The sequence below is a fragment of the Podarcis melisellensis genome (assembly GCF_964234715.1).
Source record: "Podarcis melisellensis genome assembly, chromosome: W".
Taxonomy (NCBI): Eukaryota; Metazoa; Chordata; class Lepidosauria; order Squamata; family Lacertidae; genus Podarcis; species Podarcis melisellensis.
The window spans coordinates 1023480-1042888 of record NC_138535.1 but is presented as its reverse complement, the minus strand read 5'-3'; the positions used below and the strand labels follow the sequence as shown (position 1 = coordinate 1042888).

General features: G+C 49.8%; 1 protein-coding gene across 2 annotated transcripts in view; it reads left to right on the top strand.

Annotated features, from left to right (window-relative positions):
- Positions 1 to 1296: 1296 nt before the first annotated feature.
- Positions 1297 to 19409, top strand: part of LOC309361314 (proteasome subunit beta type-7-like) — a 41833-nt gene continuing 23720 nt past the window's right edge. The window contains exons 1-6 of one of the 2 annotated variants that reach the window (XM_081896205.1): positions 1297 to 1438; positions 3075 to 3168; positions 3315 to 3412; positions 3761 to 3901; positions 5826 to 5941; positions 17891 to 19398. In XM_081896205.1, coding sequence (XP_081752331.1) covers positions 1365 to 1438; positions 3075 to 3168; positions 3315 to 3412; positions 3761 to 3901; positions 5826 to 5941; positions 17891 to 18069 — 702 coding nt within the window. In that variant the 5' untranslated portion in view covers positions 1297 to 1364 and the 3' untranslated portion in view covers positions 18070 to 19398. Of the gene's footprint in view, positions 1439 to 3074; positions 3169 to 3314; positions 3413 to 3760; positions 3902 to 5825; positions 5942 to 17890; positions 19399 to 19409 lie in introns of those variants that run through there. The other variant, XM_081896204.1, reaches the window with a different exon arrangement.

The following is a 19409-nucleotide window of genomic DNA, read 5'->3' as shown; positions in this document are numbered from 1 at the left end:
TGGAAAGGAGGGTGAAAGGGGGAGGTGTAAACTAAAGAGGCTTCTTTAAAAGCTGTTTTTTACTGAGTTCCTTCCTTTTTACTTTGAGAAGCTTTATTCTTTTAAAAGGCTACCTATGATAATGTATGAAATATATTAGCTTAAATATATTGGCTTAAATGTAATTATGCAAAGGATTTAAGAAATGCTAGATTCATAGAGTCATATTGCAATAGGAGACCAGAGGGGCAAATGAGCCTAGCCCCCCTTGCCAGACAGGAGACGCCATCGAACACTTCTGATATATAGTTGTCAGGCATTTGTTTAAAAGACCCTCAAATGAAGGAGATCTTTCAATGATGTGAACTCAAGATCCTTGACATCTGTTGAAGATAAAAATTTAAGATTAACCATTTGTTTTAGAAGGCAATAGGGCAAGGAGGGCAAGAGGTGAGCTGGTAATTAAGATTCCATGTAAGATATATTATTACTTATTTGTCATTTATATATAGCTCTTTGTCTCCCTTATAAGAAGGAAATGGGTGTATCTTTTGTGATTGGTTCTAGCAAACAGCCAATAGGAATTCCAACCAGGCTGATTGGACAGAGGCAGCCACAGGAGGAGCAAAGGGGGCTGGATTAAGGGAATATAAGTGCTGGCCAGAATGGCAAGAGGCCAGGCCAGAGCTTGGTAACCATATACCACTGAGCCTCCCATTTATTTGTCTGACAAATAAATTATTATTTTAATTTCTCTATTGCTGCGTTGAATATTTCATTCCAGCTAAGCGTTAACCACAAGCAGAGGTGCTACAATAATATAAAGAATTGTACAATTTTACAGTATGCAGAGAATATGTGGTGAGAAATCAGAGAGAGGAGCTGAGGGAAGTCTGGAGGGGGTGAGGAAGGGAGGGTTTGATTGGGAGATGGGGGGAAGGGGGAATAATGAATACATGTCTTGATATTTTCTTATGTTGAAATTGTTAATAAAAAAAATCCTTTTTTATTAAAAAAAGGAAACCTTTGCTCCTCTTTAACCAATCAATGAAAACAAAACGGAATGAAGGATCATCGAAAGCCCCGCGCAGGGTTTTAAATGAGAAAGAGAGACCTTTTTATTTGGACGGGTGGGTGGTTTAAACGCGACGAATGAAGCAGGGCCTTAAGTCCCTTTTCAGCAGGACAGAGAGGAAGGCGAGCGCAGAGGCTCCTCCGCCTCCCTCAGGTTTTGGCGGGAAAGCTGGCGGGGCCCTCCGCGTGACTCATCGACAGAAGCGGCGAGGGCGGCGACCTCCCCCCTTCTCTCTCCTCGCCTCCTCCCTCAATCCCGCCGAGGCCGCTTCCGCCGCTGCCTGAGGGGAAACCCATCAAGCCCGAGCAAGATGGCGATGCTCTCCGTCTTGCAGGCTTCGCTGGCCGACGCTGCCGGAGGATTCAGCTTCCACAACTGCGCCCGGTCAGTGGCGGCCGCGGGGGGAGAGCGGGGGAGGCGGCGTGGGGGCCCGGCGGGGCGGCTCCGAGGCCCAGCGAGGCCCTCACGCGGGTGGGAGAGAAAGGGCTCTTCTGAAACAACAACGGTAATAAGTAACGCGCGCGCCGGTGCTGCTGTGGTTTCCCCATGGATCTTCCTTAGCGGCCTTCTTATTCGCCTGATCGCTTAAGCCGCCTTGGGATCCGCGGATGCTTCGTTCTTTCCCGGGAGGGGGGGTCGGGGGCCGAAGGGGGGAGGAGGAGCCCCCCCTCGGAAGTGGCTGAGCCAGACCTCCAAGGGCCACCCATGGGGTGAGCGGGCTGGGGGGGGGGCCTTGCCTCTCCCCGCCCTTTATCTCAAAGAGAGAAGGAACGGCTGTCGCTTCGTCACTATCCACCTCTTGGAAAGCTTAAACCTGCGGGTTTCTTAACCTCGGATGGATTTCTTTCCTCCTCAGTAACTAGGCAGCTGCCAGAGGGTGAAAATAGCGCTCAGGTTCTTTGCTTTGGGGGGGGGGCGGGGAAACGAGAATAATAAAAATAAAAATAATTTTTATTTAAACCCCACCTTATCCAGCCAAAACTGGGTTCAGAGCAGCCAACATCAAATGTATAACACAGATTAGGGTTGGGGACCTTAAATGCTCACCAGGCCCAACTATTTGTGCTGTTTGTGTTTGTATGGGCCTGTGAGAAAAATTGGGAAGCCGCTTTCATGCAAGTGCTTATGAAAGGGGAGGGGGAGTCAGGCTGAACCCTGACCAAAGGCCTGGCTGAACAGCTCCATCTTGCGGGCCCTGCGGAAAGATGTCAGATCCACCTTTTTATCCTGCTGGGCGGCTCAGTTGCTTAGAGCCTGATGTTGATAATCCCACGTTTGCCCAGTTGCAGGTTCGATCCCTGCATGGGACGGCTTCGTATTCCTGCCTTGCAGGGAGCTGGACTAGGACTAGGTGATTCTTTGGGTCCCTTCCAACACTGCGGTGCTATGAATCCAATTTTTGCCAAATCGTAACTCCTCCCATAGGAGCAAACGGTTGCTAGTTCCCCCACCCCCAAATATAGCAGTGGTGGTGGTAGAAGAGAATTGCAGGGGTGGGGGGAGCGTGAGGGTTGTTGTTTTTGCTCCAAACTGCTTGTGTGTGCGCTGAAATGCCAAGGGAAAACACACTTGCCTGCTCCCCAATAGGGCAGGTGGAGCATGCAAAAGCGACCCACTGTTGTAGCCAACAGCCCTTGGGCAGGCTTACTTAGAAGGTAAGTAAGGTTGGATTTCATTCTAGCGGGATCTACTTATAACCTTCAATTTCTAAGAGTTAAATTTTAAATGCATGACCAGCTTCCGGTGTGTGTGTGTCCTATAATGAACTAGTCAGGGGGCCAGATTCAGGGAGCGATGGGGGTAGGTTGTTAAATTCCTGACAGTGCTTTCTTCCTTTTATTAAATCGGGAGGAGTGGGGTGTTGGTGGGCTTGGTGCTTGCATTGGTTCCTTTTGCTGCATTCACTTCTTTCTCATCCTCTGGCAGTTAGAGTAGTCAGGATCTCCTTACACTATTTATGGAGAAGACTTTTTAATTTTTAGCACCAGTGCCTCATTTTCATGATTACCTCCTGTTGTAGGAATTCTCAGCTTGAAGTGGAGGGGACCAAGAAGGGCCTGCGTCTTCCCACAGCCCACAAGACTGGCACCACCATTGCTGGGGTAGTGTTTAAGGTGAGGCCCAATGCTTGTTGCAGTAATATCAGCTTTTTCAGTGTTCGTCCTATGCATGTCTACTCAGAAGTAAGTCCCACTAAGCTTAGTGACACTTGCTTCCAGGAAAGTGGGCATAGGATTGCCATCTCCCTTTCTTTATCTAGGATGGGATAGTACTTGGAGCAGATACAAGAGCCACTGAAGGGATGGTTGTTGCTGACAAGAACTGTTCAAAAATACACTATATATCTCCAAACATTTAGTAAGTATATATATTACTAACATTTTTCTAGGCCTGTTTATGACCACAGATTTTCTGGAAGTGGAAAGTTGCAAAGTATTTGTTTCTAATGGAGGGAACCAGGGAAAAGTAGGAAGAAAAAGCATGGGTATTTAATTGTTCATGTTTCACAAAGGGCTTTCTCTATCCTCTCCTGAAAATGACCAGCTGCTTTAATGGACTAAGACTGTCTAGTTAGCTCTTGATTCCTATAGAGTGGCAAATGTGTTCCGGGGGTTTGTGGGGCGGCTGCCAACCAAGCGTGGCCATGGCTTCTAGATAATTATTCAGAAGCTGCTTGTTTACTAAATGAAGTAAATATGTTTGCAGTTGTTGCGGGGCTGGAACAGCTGCAGACACAGAAATGACAACTCAGTTGATCTCTTCTAACATTGAACTCCACTCGCTCTCAACTGGACAGCTTCCAAGGGTGGTCACAGCCAACCGGATGCTCAAGCAGATGCTCTTCAGGTAACTGGCTTGCGGACTGAGCAGTGCTATTGCCACTGTTTGCCTCCTCCCCTTTCTCTCTTCATTCAGTTAAGCAGTATACAGACACATGTAGTTGGGAAAGCTCAGCAGCTGAGTGGCATGTTCTAAAATATGTGTGTGTTTAAACAATTTTACAAGCAGAAGCCTCCAGGGGCAGCATTTAAAAATGGAAATATTTGTGTTTGTCATCAGCATTCAAAATTAACCAGTCTCCAATCTCTTTTTCGACTCAGTAGCGCCACCTAGCAACCAAAATGAGATTTCCAGCTATGTGATTTGTTACCAAGATCTCTGGCTGCGCAGGAGAGCCAAGGGCAGTGTCCTAGGACTGAAGCGTTCCCTTTCCGCTTGCTCCCCAGGGAACTATTTGATGGGCTAAAGGAATGTCTCCCTGGGGCCCAAAGCAGCCTTAATTGTGGTTCTTTCTCACTGCTGTTTTTGTTACCACCCCAAAATACAAGTGTTGAAATACCTCCCATCTAGCCGTGGCTGCCAGGCCACTGCACACTTCTGCACAAAGGCTTGGACTTGCCAGCAACAAGCTGCTGACCATGGGAAAGAGCGTGACCCCCATCACGTCAATCAAATGCAAGCCTGGCGGGAGAGAGGAGGGCTGGTGGGAGGGAGGCAGGATTATGCAAAAACGAGATCTCCAGGGCAGAGTCTCTTCCAAGGCTGCTAGGGGAGAGGATGAATTGGAAAGGACCCCTCACTGCAAAAAAAGAGAGAAAACAACCAGAAGCTTCAGTGTGCCTCATTGCATGGCCCCTTCCTCTACACCACAGTTGCATGTAGACTTTGTGTGGCATCTGTGTGAAGGGAGGGAGTCGGGAGGACTACCCCCTCGCTCCAGCTGTCCAGCCTCACTTCCTCCTGCCCTTTGCTTCCATGCCCTTCCTGCCAAAAGCTTTCACCCTTCTAGCCTCCAGAGCCCATTCTCTCTGTCTGGAGCCACTGGCACATCCTACTGAGAGGGGCAGAAAAATGGCAGCAGAGAGGCAGAGAGTGTGCCCCTTTGCTGTGTGAGTGGCTGGCTTGTGTGAGGAATGCCACCTATTCGCTGGCCTAGCAGAACGGGCAAGCAGGAAGCAGCCCATTACTGCAGAGCAAAGGGCTGCTTCCTGTCTGCTGAATTTGCAAGGCCAGAGAGATGCGGCTCTGTGAGCCTGCCTCCACCCGCCAACACCATGTGTCTACGTCTCTCTGGCTGGGTCTCTCTGTCCTGCAAGCCAGAGACTTTGGGCAATGCGCAGCTGACAGGTGGGCAGACAGGCAACACTTCCTCCCCACCCCTCTTTCTTTGGGAAAGCTTCAAGTCCCTGTGAATCAAACCAGTGGTGAAGGCTGCCTGGTGCTCGGCCACCATGTTTCTTCTTTGCTCAACTTCTGTTTGCGCAGCTTAAGCTGGGCGGGAGGCGGGGAGTGCAGGTTTTGGGGCAGCTGCTTTTTACTCTCTGGGAAGCCCATCTGTTTTATGAGAGGAGTCTTGACGTTTCAACACTCTTAAGGAACCCCCTTGTTTTCCCGCTCCCTTTTATTGGTTTAAATAGTTTCTGCTAGGAAGGGTGAGGGGAGTGCCCCTGCCTTTAAACTGCCACCACCACTGGTGTTTGTGTGCATTTTGAGAGGGAGAGAAAACTGCACAGAACTGCATGGCTTGCCCTGCTCCTGCCCCTGCTTTGGCAAGTTGGCTGTGGTTGTGCTCTTTTGGTGCTGCGCTGCTTGCAGATCCCCCACAATCTTTTTTTCCAATGAAAAGGCACCTAGGCATTCTTGTAGTGCCTGGAATGCAGGTTTAAGATGTCATTAGGCTCTTAGCTTTTATACCCCAGTTTCTAACACTGTTTGGAATGCATTTCTGGTGTTCACACACTCTTATGCTAAACACATTCATGTCTTCCAGGTATCAAGGTTACATTGGTGCAGCCCTGGTTCTGGGTGGGGTAGATGTCACTGGAGCCCATCTTTACAGCATCTATCCTCATGGATCTACTGACAAATTGCCTTATGTCACAATGGGTGAGTCTTTCCCTGTTACAATTTAGGTAACAGCACTGCCCACTAGTGGAAATCTGTCGTAATTAGTTTTTCTTTCCTCATCTTTACTCGTGTGTGTGATTCTGAAATGTCATTAGCGTTGTAGAAAGTGAAAGTAAAAGAGGGATCTCATACTCTGTGTGATCATATCTCTTGATGCCTAATAATAATAATTTAAATAATTGGCAAATTGTAAATGGCTTGGTGGGGAGATGGGAAATACAGCTTGTGCACATTTGCCAGAGAAGTGACTCCCAGAGTGTAGCTTCAATGCTGAATGACAAATGGTTTGCTAATTCAAATCCCAAGGTAGTGGTTCTTCATCAGAACATTAAAACAAATACACACAAAGTTTCTGAAATGCCATCAGAACCACTAGAGAAATTACACTGTAAGGGTGATTGCAGATTTCTTAAAGCAGCCCTGTAGCTTATATAGGGGCTGTCAGCAGCAAAAATAATGTTAGCTGACTGAAAATACAGGTGTGTAGCACTTGTCAGTGGAGAGTGTGAGAGCTTCTAATTTAATGTTTTGTTCTTGAAATGGATGCAGTAGTTAATAGGCAAATGCAAGACACAGAGCTGTTCCACCAGGCCTTTGGCCAGGGCACAGCCTGACTTCCTTCTTTGGCAATCTTCACAGAACTCTAGCCCAATGGTTGCCATTAATTTGATTTGAATTAATTTTATAATGAAATGATTTTAGAATGTTGTATTATTTTATTGTTGTTAGCCGCCCAGAGCCCGGCTTTGGCTGGGGAGGGCGGGATATAAATAATTTATTATTATTATTATTATTATTATTATTATTATTATTGTCAGGGTTTCTGGGAGAGAGGAGGAGATGACAGAGGAGACGGAGAGCGAGTGGGAGGAGGGGCAGAAGGATGAGGAAGAAGATGACGGAATTCTGAGGGAATCCACGAGTCTGAGCAGCGAGTCAGAGGATTCTCAAAAGGGGGTTACCTTAATCAAGCAAAGGGGAGGAGAAGGGAGAAGCGGAGAGGAGCCCAGTGGAAGACAGAGGAAGCAAGAGACGTCTCAGCCGGAACGGAGTAAAGGGGGTGGAGTCGTCAGCCTCTCGGAGGGAGCAGGATTAGGAGAGAACAGAGAGAGGGGGTTGGAGCAGGGTGTTCAGCCGGAAAGGGTGGAGAGCAGAACAGGGGGTGGTGTAGCGGTCGAAAGAAAGGTCAGCAGCAACGTACGCGCGCCAAGTTCAAACGTAGAGGCGCGCGGAAGTGGAGAGAGCTCAGGGGAGGAGCCCGGCCCTAAAGCCAGAAAGAGGGGGGAAGAGGCGGCAGAGGATTCAGCCTCAGGCGAGTCACGGAGAGAGGGAACCCAGGGGGGCAGGAAGACCCTGCGGAAAAGAAAGGAGAGGAAGAGGTGGTCTAGAGCCAGGCTATTAAGTTGGTGCGGAAGAGGGGAGGAGTCAGAGGGGACTTCAGCGGTCTAACGTGGCAGACGTACGGCCACAATGCTGAACTGTATGAGAAGCAGAAATCTTCAATAAACTTTTCCTGTAAATAAGCTGCAACTGAGTGAGGTCTCTTGTGAGCTGGGACCCGTCCTGGGTGGCCGTGACAGTAAGTCCCCTCTCTCAAAAGCAAAAAATTTTTTTTGCGAAGCTCACGAACGGGAGCAGCCATGAGCGCTGAGGAGCAGCTGGTTGCATTGCGGAATCAGGTTACCGCTCTCACATCGGCAGTCATTGCTTCGCAGAAGAAGAATGACGACTTGGAGAAGACGTGCCAGGATTTGCAGGCAAGGTGGGAGCGCGCGGACAAGGCGGGGGCCCCAGGATCCAGAGCGGAGGGCATTGCGCTTGGACGGAGGGGGGGTGCCCTAGTTCCGCATTTTAATGGCAATTTACAAGACTATCCCAATTTCAGAGCGGACGTTGTATATGCACTGCACTTACTCCGTCACGATTTTAAAGATGAGGAGGAGAAAGTGGGGTTCATTGTTTCGCACCTGCATGGGGAGGCCAGGGCTTGGCTACGCAATTTGTGGCGCGAAGATGGACCGGCCCGTCGCGATTCAACTGCGTTCATCAAAGCGATGGATTCTTGTTTTCAATCCTCTGTGGATGTGGACATTGCGCGCCGTCAAATGCACGGGCTGAGGCAGGGGAAAGCGACTGTGCGCCAATACCACTCTAAATTTTTTGCGTTGCTCACCGCCTTAGATTGGCCAAAGGACAGTAAACCGGTCAGAGATCTTTTTTGGGAGGGATTGAGCCCCCCCATCAAGGATGAGATCGCTAGGGGGGACAGACCCCAGACCCTAGAAGACGTGGTGCACCGGGCTTTAGCTATTGGAATTCGACATGAGGGGCGTCCGTGGCACGAGGAGGACGGGCCCCAAGCGCGTGCGCAAGCAAGGACTCTCCCTTTTGTGCACAGGGACTTCAGCCGTGCGCACCCCTCGCCAATGGGGAAGGACAGCGAGGAGCCAATGGAGATTGGTGGTGCTAGGGCTCAGAAGCCATCCCAGAGCCCTGTCCCTGGTGCAGCCAAAGCGAAGCCTCCTAGAGGAACCAGGAAGTGTTACATCTGTGACAGTGCGCACCATATGGCGAAAGAGTGCCCCCAGAGGCTCCAGAAGCACACTGCAGCGCTGGCAACTGTAACAGCAGAGGTGCAACCAGGGGAGCAGCTTCAGGGAAACGACAATGCCTGGCTGGAAGCAGAGCTACTGGGGCTCAGCCAGGCGGATCTGTAGACAAGCCCCCAGCATCACTGCAGAGCGTGGACCCTTTGCCTCCCAAACCGGCAGTTCTGCTCACAGCGACACTCCAGTTGCCTGATGGGAGACTCCTCGAGGTTCCAATAACGATCGATTCGGGAAGCAACGCCGACTTCATGGGACTGCAGTTCGTTAAGCAGCACAACATGGCGCTCCTGCCTGCAACGACGCCTCTGAACGTGGTCACGGTGGACGGCAGGAGGTTGCTGGGGGGGCAAGTGGTGCAGCAAACCCCTCCCATGCTGATGCAGATTGGCAACCATCGAGAGCTTATTAGTTTCAATGTCACCCACTTATCGGACACACCCATCGTGTTAGGCATGAGTTGGCTGGAGAGGCACAGTCCCGCGGTTGCGTGGTACCAGAGGCAGATCAACTTTTGTTCGTCGTATTGTGCTCAGCATTGCTTTCAGACCGATCAGGGAGGAGAAGCTGAGCAGCCGTTGCATCTGGGTATGGTGCAAACAGTGCCTCACAAGTACCAGGAATTCTTGGAGGTTTTCTGTGAGAAGGAAGCTGACAAGTTGCCGCCTCACAGACCTTACGACTGCGCGATTGATTTAGTGCCAGGGGCGCAACTGCCTGCTGCCAAGCTGTACTCCATGTCGGAGGACGAAATGCAAGAGCTTCGGGAGTTCATAGACCATAACCTCAAGCGGGGTTTCATCCAGGAATCTAAAGCAGCGGGAGGCAGCCCTGTTTTCTTTGTGAAGAAGAAAGACACGCCCCAAAAAAGGCTTATAGTGGATTACAGGTTCATCAACAGCTTGACTAAGCCCAAAGCTTTCCCCATGCCCAAGATTGACGACCTTTTAGCGACCGTCAGGAGGGGCAAGATTTTCACCAAGCTGGACCTACGTGGAGCTTACAATCTCATCCGCATCCGGAAAGGAGATGAGTGGAAGACCGCCATGTTCACCCCTCTGGGCACATACGAATACAGAGTCATGCCTTTCGGCCTCCAAAATGGCAGCCACGTTTTTCAAGCATTTATGCACCACGTGCTAGCAGGTCTCCTCTACAAAAAGTGTGTCTGCTTTCTCGACGATATCCTGATTTTCTCGGAATCGCCGGAGGATCACGATAAGGACGTGAGAGAGGTCCTGCAGAGGCTGAAGGAACACAGGCTGTACGCCAAGTTGGAAAAGTGCCAGTTTGATGTCAGAGAGGTTGATTTCCTTGGCTACAAGTTGTCCGACGAGGGACTGGCCATGGACAGGGCTAAGGTTCAAGCGCTGTTGGACTGGAAAAGCCCTCGAAATCGGAAAGAGGTCCAGAGGTTCATCGGCTTTGCCAATTTTTACCGCAAGTTTATTAAAGGTTTTGCAAACGCGACGGCGGCGATCACTGACACCCTCAGTTCCAAGAAGAAGAAGTTCGTCTGGACCGAACAAGCGGAGCGGTCCTTCCGGACGCTTAAGGGTCTTTTCGCCTCCGAAGAGCAGCTGCTCCACGTGAATCCCGGCAAACCCATGCGGGTAGAGACCGATGCGTCAGATAGAGCGGTTGGGGCCGTTCTTTTGCAAGAGGATTCACAAGGCAACTGGCGACCGGGTGCGTTCTACTCCCGGAAGCTCAGCAAGACGGAGCGCAATTATACCATATGGGACAGGGAGTTGTTGGCCATTCATGCAGCTTTCAAAGCGTGGCGACACTTCTTAATAGGAGCCAAGCACACGGTGCAGGTCCGCACGGATCACAAGAACTTAGAGTATTGGCGGACGGCTAAGTTGCAGACCCAGCGACACATGCGCTGGGCGGAGTTCTTTGCGGACTTCGACTTCAAAATAGAATACATCCCAGGAGACTCCAATGTTATTGCAGACGCGCTGTCCCGAAAGCCGCAATACTTGGAGGAAGCAGCTCCAATCGCAGCAAAGCACATTTTCGCACCGCAGGCGTGGACGTGCGCTACCATCGCAGTCGACCTGGACGCGGTGCGACGCGCGTTGCAAAGGGATCAGTTTGCACAGTCTAAGATGGAGGAGCTACGCGGAGGGTCGCGACGCAACGATGAGTTTCAATTGCATGATGGACTTTTGACTCGTAAGGGTGCCCTTTACGTGCCCACCGACGATCTTCGAGCCAAGGTTCTGCAACAGTTGCATGACGCCCCTAGTGCAGGCCATTTCGGCAAAGAGAAGACGATGGAGTTGGTGGCTAGAGACTTTTGGTGGCCCCAGATGAGAGGAGAGGTGGCGGACTACGTCGCCAGGTGTGATATCTGCCAGAGGTCCAAACCAGTGCACCAGAAGCAGGCGGGATTGCTAGAACCGCTGGAGACACCGCAGCAACCGTGGGAGAGGGTAGCGTTGGACTTTGTTACAGACCTGCCCAGCTCCAGAGGTAAGACGGCGGTGTTAGTGGTGGTGGACTTGTTCACCAAGATGGCGCACTTCATCCCTTGTGCCAAGGTGGCGACGGCAGAACAGACCGCAAAGCTCTTCATCGATCACGTCTTCAGAGTGCATGGACTTCCGCAGTCCGTCTTGTCCGACAGGGGGCGCCAGTTTGTTTCCACTTTCTGGCGAAAGCTTCTGGGCATCTTGCACGTCAAAATCAACCTGACATCGGCGAGACATCCACAAACCAACGGTCAAGCGGAGAGGGTCAACGCAATCATGCAGCAGTACCTGCGGTGCTACGCCAACCAGCGACCTGCGGCGTGGGTGGACTATCTACCGATGGCTGAATTCGCCTACAACAACACGAAACACGCATCCACCGGGGTGACGCCTTTCTTCGCGAACAATGGCCGTCATCCCAGAACCTTCCCGAGATTTGCGGCACCAGGAGGGGGGGGGCCTCAAGATGCCGACCAGTTTGCAGCGGAGTTGCAAGAGGTGCACGAGGAGCTGCGGAGACATTTGGAGCTGGCAAAACAGGCGTATAAGGTGCAGGCCGATAAGCACAGGAGGGCGGGAGAGGACATCCAGGTTGGGGACTGGGTGTGGTTAGCAGCCCACGCGATGCCGGCCAGGTCATTGGCCAAGAAGAAGTTAGGACACAGGCAGCTAGGGCCATATCAAGTTGAGGCTAAGATCAATCCGGTGGCTTTTCGTCTAGCCCTTCCGGAAGGTTCCAGGGTGCACCCGGTCTTTCATAGGTCGGTGCTCACTCCCTACAAAACCCCACACAGGTTTCAAGAGTCAGGAGCACCCCCAGAGCCACGTAGGAGGGCGCCTGAGAGGGGGGAATCGCCAAGACCAGAACCTCTTAACGAGGTCACAGAGATACTGGACTCGAGATGGGGGGAGGAGGGAGTTGAATATTTTCTCGCCAGGGAGGGCACACCAGCCGCTGCTAATAGTTGGGTGCCAGGCTACGAGTTAGACGAACCCCTTTTGAAAGACGAGTTCCATGCACTTTTCCCACATAGACCCATGCCAGCTGAGTACTTTGATGACTGGCTTTTCACACCCACATTGTCAGATAGCACGTTCAGGGGTTTCTCTTCCCCCGAGGAAAGAACACCAGAATCAAGCCCGCCCAGGGGATCGTGCTCGGGGGTGGACACGGAAACCCCTTATTGGTGGGAGGAGCAGCCAGAGGAGGAATGGCGTAAGAGGTGGCTGATAGGTCCTTGGCGGGCAGCACCGGAGGAAGTAGCGATGGAAGCAGAGACTGAGAAGCATTTGGGGGAAGAACCCGACTTCGAATACACATACACAGAACTGCCAGCAGAGAACATTGACGTAGACGACCTGTATCCTGAGCCTACCCCCGACGAGCCGCAGTTTCCACAACCGGTCCCCGGCGAGCGGGAGGGGGGAAGGGGGGGCTTCGAGGGGGGGATGGATGTCAGGGTTTCTGGGAGAGAGGAGGAGATGACAGAGGAGACGGAGAGCGAGTGGGAGGAGGGGCAGAAGGATGAGGAAGAAGATGACGGAATTCTGAGGGAATCCACGAGTCTGAGCAGCGAGTCAGAGGATTCTCAAAAGGGGGTTACCTTAATCAAGCAAAGGGGAGGAGAAGGGAGAAGCGGAGAGGAGCCCAGTGGAAGACAGAGGAAGCAAGAGACGTCTCAGCCGGAACGGAGTAAAGGGGGTGGAGTCGTCAGCCTCTCGGAGGGAGCAGGATTAGGAGAGAACAGAGAGAGGGGGTTGGAGCAGGGTGTTCAGCCGGAAAGGGTGGAGAGCAGAACAGGGGGTGGTGTAGCGGTCGAAAGAAAGGTCAGCAGCAACGTACGCGCGCCAAGTTCAAACGTAGAGGCGCGCGGAAGTGGAGAGAGCTCAGGGGAGGAGCCCGGCCCTAAAGCCAGAAAGAGGGGGGAAGAGGCGGCAGAGGATTCAGCCTCAGGCGAGTCACGGAGAGAGGGAACCCAGGGGGGCAGGAAGACCCTGCGGAAAAGAAAGGAGAGGAAGAGGTGGTCTAGAGCCAGGCTATTAAGTTGGTGCGGAAGAGGGGAGGAGTCAGAGGGGACTTCAGCGGTCTAACGTGGCAGACGTACGGCCACAATGCTGAACTGTATGAGAAGCAGAAATCTTCAATAAACTTTTCCTGTAAATAAGCTGCAACTGAGTGAGGTCTCTTGTGAGCTGGGACCCGTCCTGGGTGGCCGTGACAATTATTATTATTATTATTTATTATTATTATTATTATTACTACTACTACTACTACTACTACTACTATGGATGTTTGATGGAGTTTGTTCACATAGATTCAGTTCATTCTGACCCCAAATTCACTTTGCTCTAATGCTTTGCCTGCCTATATGTACAAAAAAAAAGAACACCTCTGTGTTTACTAGGGTCAAACATTTTTCTTAAATTACTTGAAGAAATGATGTGTGTGTGCACGCGCGCGCGCACACACACACACAAATCATAGAAGCATCTCTATTACAGATAGCCCTAGTTAGATTATGGAAGAGGTGTACTCCAAAATTACTGCATCTGTTTGGTTGATTTTGATGTTCTTTCATGCCAGTGTTACGGAAAATTGGAGTCCTGGGCATAGACAAGCAGAGTTGTACAAAATGCTTAGAACAACAGAGTGTAGCTTTCTTACACCAATAGATGGTGCCATGGTACCCTACAAAGTAGTAAATTAATTCTTCTGTGCATGAAATCTATTTTTGAAAGAATGCTATTATAGGATTTATGGTGTATTATTCTATTCAGACCCTTATATGAATTAACATAAAATATGAAATTGGATTAATATTTGTAAATGTGTCCTGAAACTTATAAATTATTAAACTGCTGAACAATAAACCTTGCTGCATTTGTATAGTGAATGATTAGTGACCCAAAACTGCAGGATTCATGTCTGCCTTGCACCAGGAATCCTTTGACCCTGTTTTGTTTGAAGCTGTAGAGCACGGCTATCCTATGAATATTGTTCGCTGCACCCAGTAAAAGAAATCTGACTGGTAAGGACTGCTGCCATTAAATGGTAATAGGCTTCTAAGCCTATGAAGCCTGACAGTATTAATCTGTCTGTTTTATCTACCATGCTGCTATTCCTTTAAAAAGAGAAGAAGAAGAAGGCTGCAATTCCAGCATGTTTAAAAGCAAATCACACTGAACTCCACAACACTTAGTAAAGGTAAAGGTACCCCTGCCCATACGGGCCAGTCGTGTCCGACTCTAGGGTTGCGCGCCCATCTCACTTAAGAGGCCGGGGGCCAGCGCTGTCCGGAGACACTTCCGGGTCACGTGGCCAGCGTGACGAAGCTGCATCTGGCAAGCCAGCGCAGCACACGGAACGCCGTTTACCTTCCCGCTAGTAAGCGGTCCCTATTTATCTACTTGCACCCGGGAGTGCTTTTGAACTGCTAGGTTGGCAGGCGCTGGGACCAAGCAACGGGAGTGCACCCCGCCGCGGGGATTCGAACCGCTGACCTGACGATCGGCAAGTCCTAGGCACTGAGGTTTTACCCACAGCGCCACCTGCGTCCCATAACACTTGTTTTCAAGTAAACGTGCTTAGGGTTGGGCTATTGCATACCTGACAATGCTTCATTACAGGAATGACATGGGGCATATTGTGCAAATCTCTGGTCTGGTAAATATCAATAATAGTAGTGGTAGTAATAATAATAAGTAATAATAAAAATAATTTATTATTTATACCCTGCCCATCTGGATAAGTTTCCCCAGCCACTCTGGGCGGCTCCCAATCAAGTGTTAAAAACAGTACAGCATTAAATATTAAAAACTTCCCTAAACAGGGCTGCCTTCAGTATAGACAACTTCAATCTACTGTTTAAATAATTTGTCCAAATGTAGGGCCATGTTTTAATTGTGATATGGCAAACTGAGAGACTGAAGAATGAATTTCTTGCTGCAGTGTGCAGCATACCTAAGGCTTAGGGATTACAATCTTAAAATGATCATAAAACCAGACATCAAAATTCATGCCCTCAAGCTGTGTTCTTGGGATGGATAAGTGGCACAGACATGAATGTCTTGCAGTGCCTCTACATTGACACAACCCAGTTTTGGCCTCTTCTGGAAAGAAAGGACCGTAACCTTTTGATGGGCAGATGTGATGCAATATGAACACAGTTTGTGTTTTTAGTACTCCTGTGAAGGCTGACTGATCTCTTATGTGCCAAAATATTAGCATGATTTTTAAACTCAACATTTTGACAAGCTCCACACTTAGGTTGGTAGCAGAGAATACATATTTAAGCCAGAAGGAATTAGCTATCACAGCAGAATAGTAAATACTCAGACCTGCTCATATTTGATCAGATGTTAGGCACACACAAGGCAGCAGTATTGCTATTCCATGATTCCTCCATGTATCTACAAACTGAATGATAATTTCCTCATACCTTTCTCTTGTTGTTTTAAGTAAAATTTTACATGTGTGTGTGTGTGTGTAAGTCCTCTGTATTGTTGCTCAAAACAGGCAAAGAATAGAAATCCAGCATTTTGTTCCTAAATAAGAGACCAGTGTTGTTCCTTAGAATGAATTTAAAACATACTCAGTGCTTACTCAGGAGTGAAAACATCAAATTAAAGTGTTTATGCTGACAAAGGACAAATGCGGATTTCAGCAAACGATGCAAGATTGTCTGATTGCTGGCTTGTCTAGAAAAGCTTCTGGCCATGGCTATATAATGAAATGCATGCATACAATTAAAGGGCTTGAAGTCTGTACTTCAGACTTGGGAAGCAGCAAGATGCATTCTGGTGGTCTCTTGTGGCTAAGGCTGATCTCTTGGCACCAGTATTGTTTCATATTCATAAATCAGCTCTTCATGCATTGGCAATGTCTGTCTGCCGCACAGGCAATGCCACCAAGAGACCAGGCCTCTCAGCCAGGAACCAGAGTGAAAAATGATGCCGATCAATGGGTCTGTGGAGAGCACTGGATATCTACCTAGGAGGAGCAGCAAATTGAATAACAATGAGCATTTGTGAATAAGTGCGCTGTCTGGGACTGTTGACACTGATGGATTAGAGAAATCTAAATGTTACTCTCTTCACAGTGCATTTGTTTGCCAGTGTGGCAGCAGCAAACAGGAGTGCTGGAAGATGCAGAAGGCTATTTAGTAAAAGAAAGCACTCTTCACTGAATGTTTGACGTTCAAAAGGCTGCTAACTGCAGTGTGCAAATGGACAAGTCCAATATCTGTTAAATATGGGACAGCAATGTCATTTTAAAACACAAAAAGTATCTCTAGGTCATCAGATGTATAAAAAGGAATGCTGTGACTCTAATGTAACTGTAAATAGAACATCATTCAGATATTATTATTATTTATATATCGCCCTATACCCAGAGATCTCAGGGCGGTTTACAGAAAAGAGGGCAGTTCACAGAAAAGATTCCCTTTCTTGTTATTCTTTCTGGGTCTAATAAAAAAAAATCACTTTTGAGATTGGTGTAGAACTTTTCTAGGCTGTTTTTAATTTAAATGCAGGTAGCACTGAGAAACTTACATACCCTGAACAGTTTATTTTAAAATATTTTTAAAACCACCTGTTAGGTGCCGGCATGGTTGCTTGAGAGCGAAGAGGCAAGACTCCCACCAGTCTTTTCCAGGCTTTATTATCTGTACAAAAACATTTACAGTGCAGAGCGTCTCAAGTCCATGTCTGCTCAGTCGCTAGCAGAATCTGGGAGTGGGCAGTCCTTAAACTTTCCCCAGCATAACAGTCTTTTGACCCCCATCCTTCTCCTCCCCTCTCTGCGTGTAAACCAACTGCGCAGAGAGGGCGTTGGCAAAGGGGGACCTGCCTCCCCCCCACTTTGCTCAGGCTCGGTGTTGCAGCTCTCTCTAGCATCTTCCGATCCTTGCATCCCTTCTCCACTGGAGGCTTCCCTCCTCCCCAGAGGAAGAGCTGCTTCGCACGATCTTCGGAGGCTCCCTGTAACCCAAGTGCCCTTCCACCTCTCACCTCTGAGCTGATGGCAGTTCCCTGACATCCACCCACCCCCTCAAGCCCCCCTCCCCATTGGTGGGGTCTCTAACAGCATCCCCCTCCTGGACTCTGGTAGAAGGGGGGGAACCCCGGAAAGAATAGTCGTCGTCCTTCGTGGATTCAAAAACTGCTTCCCATCCTCCCGTGTTCCTCCCTGCCGACGGGAAATCCCAGTCAGATTCCTCCCCCTCAGACAGCTCCTCGACTTCGTTCCGTAGTCCGTCCTCTCCCCCTGAGGATTGAAAGCCTACGTAGTCCCCCTCGTTGTCCGTGGGTCCAAACACTTCGTCAAAGAACCTCCCTTGGGGTTTTAGCTTGTGTGGGAACAGAGCATGGAATTCCTCCACCAGATATTCCTCTGTGATGGAGCCTGCGGGAACCTACGCATTTTCTGAGCTGGGTTCCCCCCTCCCAGGCCACCAAGTACTCTTATCTGGTGCCCTTTCCACCTGGAATCGAATATTTCCGTTACTTCATTACAGTGTTCCCTCTCCTCTACGTGTGGATGGGTGGACACCCCTTCCTCCCTTCCCGGGGAGCCATGTCCCTCCCTATAAGGCGAAAGTAAGGACCTATGAAACACCGGATGTATTCTCATGCTGTCCGGCAATTTCAGCCTGAATGTCACTGGGTTGACCTGATGGATTACCTCAAAGGGCCCCAGCTGTCTAGGCTGCAGTTTTTTGCAAACCCCCCTTAAGGGCAACCCCTGGGATGACAACCACACTTTGTATGACCTGTATGACCTCCCCTGGCCTGCGATGCCTGTCTGCCTGCTTTTTATATACCTCTTTGGCCCTTTCCAGGTTCAGTTGGAGCTGCTGGTGCAAAGCTTCCATCTCTTCTGCAAACTGCTCTGCCGCCGGAACACTCCATTCCCCCTCGCCCGTCCTGGGAAGGCCCTGGGGTGACACCCGTAGTTGGACATAAAGGGGCTCATCCCCGTGGACACATGTTCAGCATTGTTATATGCAAATTCAGCTAGTGCTAATTTCTCCACCCAATCGTTCTGCCTCTGGCTGACGTAGCAGTGTAGGTATTGCTGCAATATGGCATTGGCTCTTTCGGCTTGCCCGTTGGTTTCTGAGTGTCTTGCCGTCAAGAAGCTCACCTCTACCTGCAACAGGCTCATGAGTTTACGCCAGAACCGTGAGGTGAACTGTCTTCCGCGATCGGAGACGACCCTCAATGGGGTCCCATGCAGTTGAAAGACTTGATCCACAAACAGCTTGGCCGTTTCCTCGGCTGTCACCGCGTGGGAACATGCCACGAAGTGACACATTTTGGTCAGCAGGTTGACCGCTGCCGTCGTCTTTCCTCGTGACCTGGGCAGATTTGTCATGAAATCTATGGACACCACCTCCCAGGGTCTCCCCGGTGTCGGTAAGGGTTCCAGTAAACCCGCCGGTGCTGCCCTTGGCCCTTTGGCCCTCTGACACCTGTCACACCCTCTCGCCTCTGAGCTGATGGCAGTTCCCTGACACCGCCCCTTATCAGTTAAGATATTTGCACAATAAGACCAAAAGTGGCCATATAACCACAAAAGCCCCACGTATACAATACAGCCAAAACAACTTTACAAGGCAGCAAAATATAATAGGGGGACTACACACGCAAAGCAGCTCAAGCAAGCAGGAAAGTTTTGAATTGGCACTGTGAAAGATGACAGAGTTGGTGCCTATGAAATTATGTGGGGATGTTCCACAATTGAAATGCCACGTCAAGAGGCACGTTCCTCCTTTGCTTGTAGCATGCTCAATAAGAGCCCGGCCCACAGCAGGTTGTAAGATGGCTGTAGACTGGTGTAGGGGCAGGTGCTGCATCAGGCATTTTAAGAGCATGCTCTCGCAGATGCAGACTGCCTTGTGACCAGTGTTGTGCAGTTCTCTTCAGTGTTGGGGGGCGCATGGCATCCAGAGAGCTACATGCAGCTCCTGTCCCCAGATGCAGGCCTGTTGACTGCGGGCTTCTGGCGTTGAAGAGCATGAGCTAGTTGCTGAAGCTGCCTTGAGTATTTTGTGGTGCTTTGGGAAAGCGAGGGTGGTCTGTTACCCAGGCTTGTCACCCAATGTTCTGGTTTAGTGCCTCTTACTTTATTAACACTTTTGTGTAGTTTTTGCCGAGCTATATGCCATGATATCCATTGTTTAAAATGCCAGCTCTGTGTCTTGGTCACACACCAGCATGATCAAGAAATGGGAAACCAGGGGTGAAGCTGTGCAGAAAGAGGCTGCCTCCCATAGTTGAGAACATAGTTCCTGGACATTCCACCTCCTCTGCTCCCGGGAGTGAGCTGACGAGTGCTTGGGGTGAAAGATAGGGTGT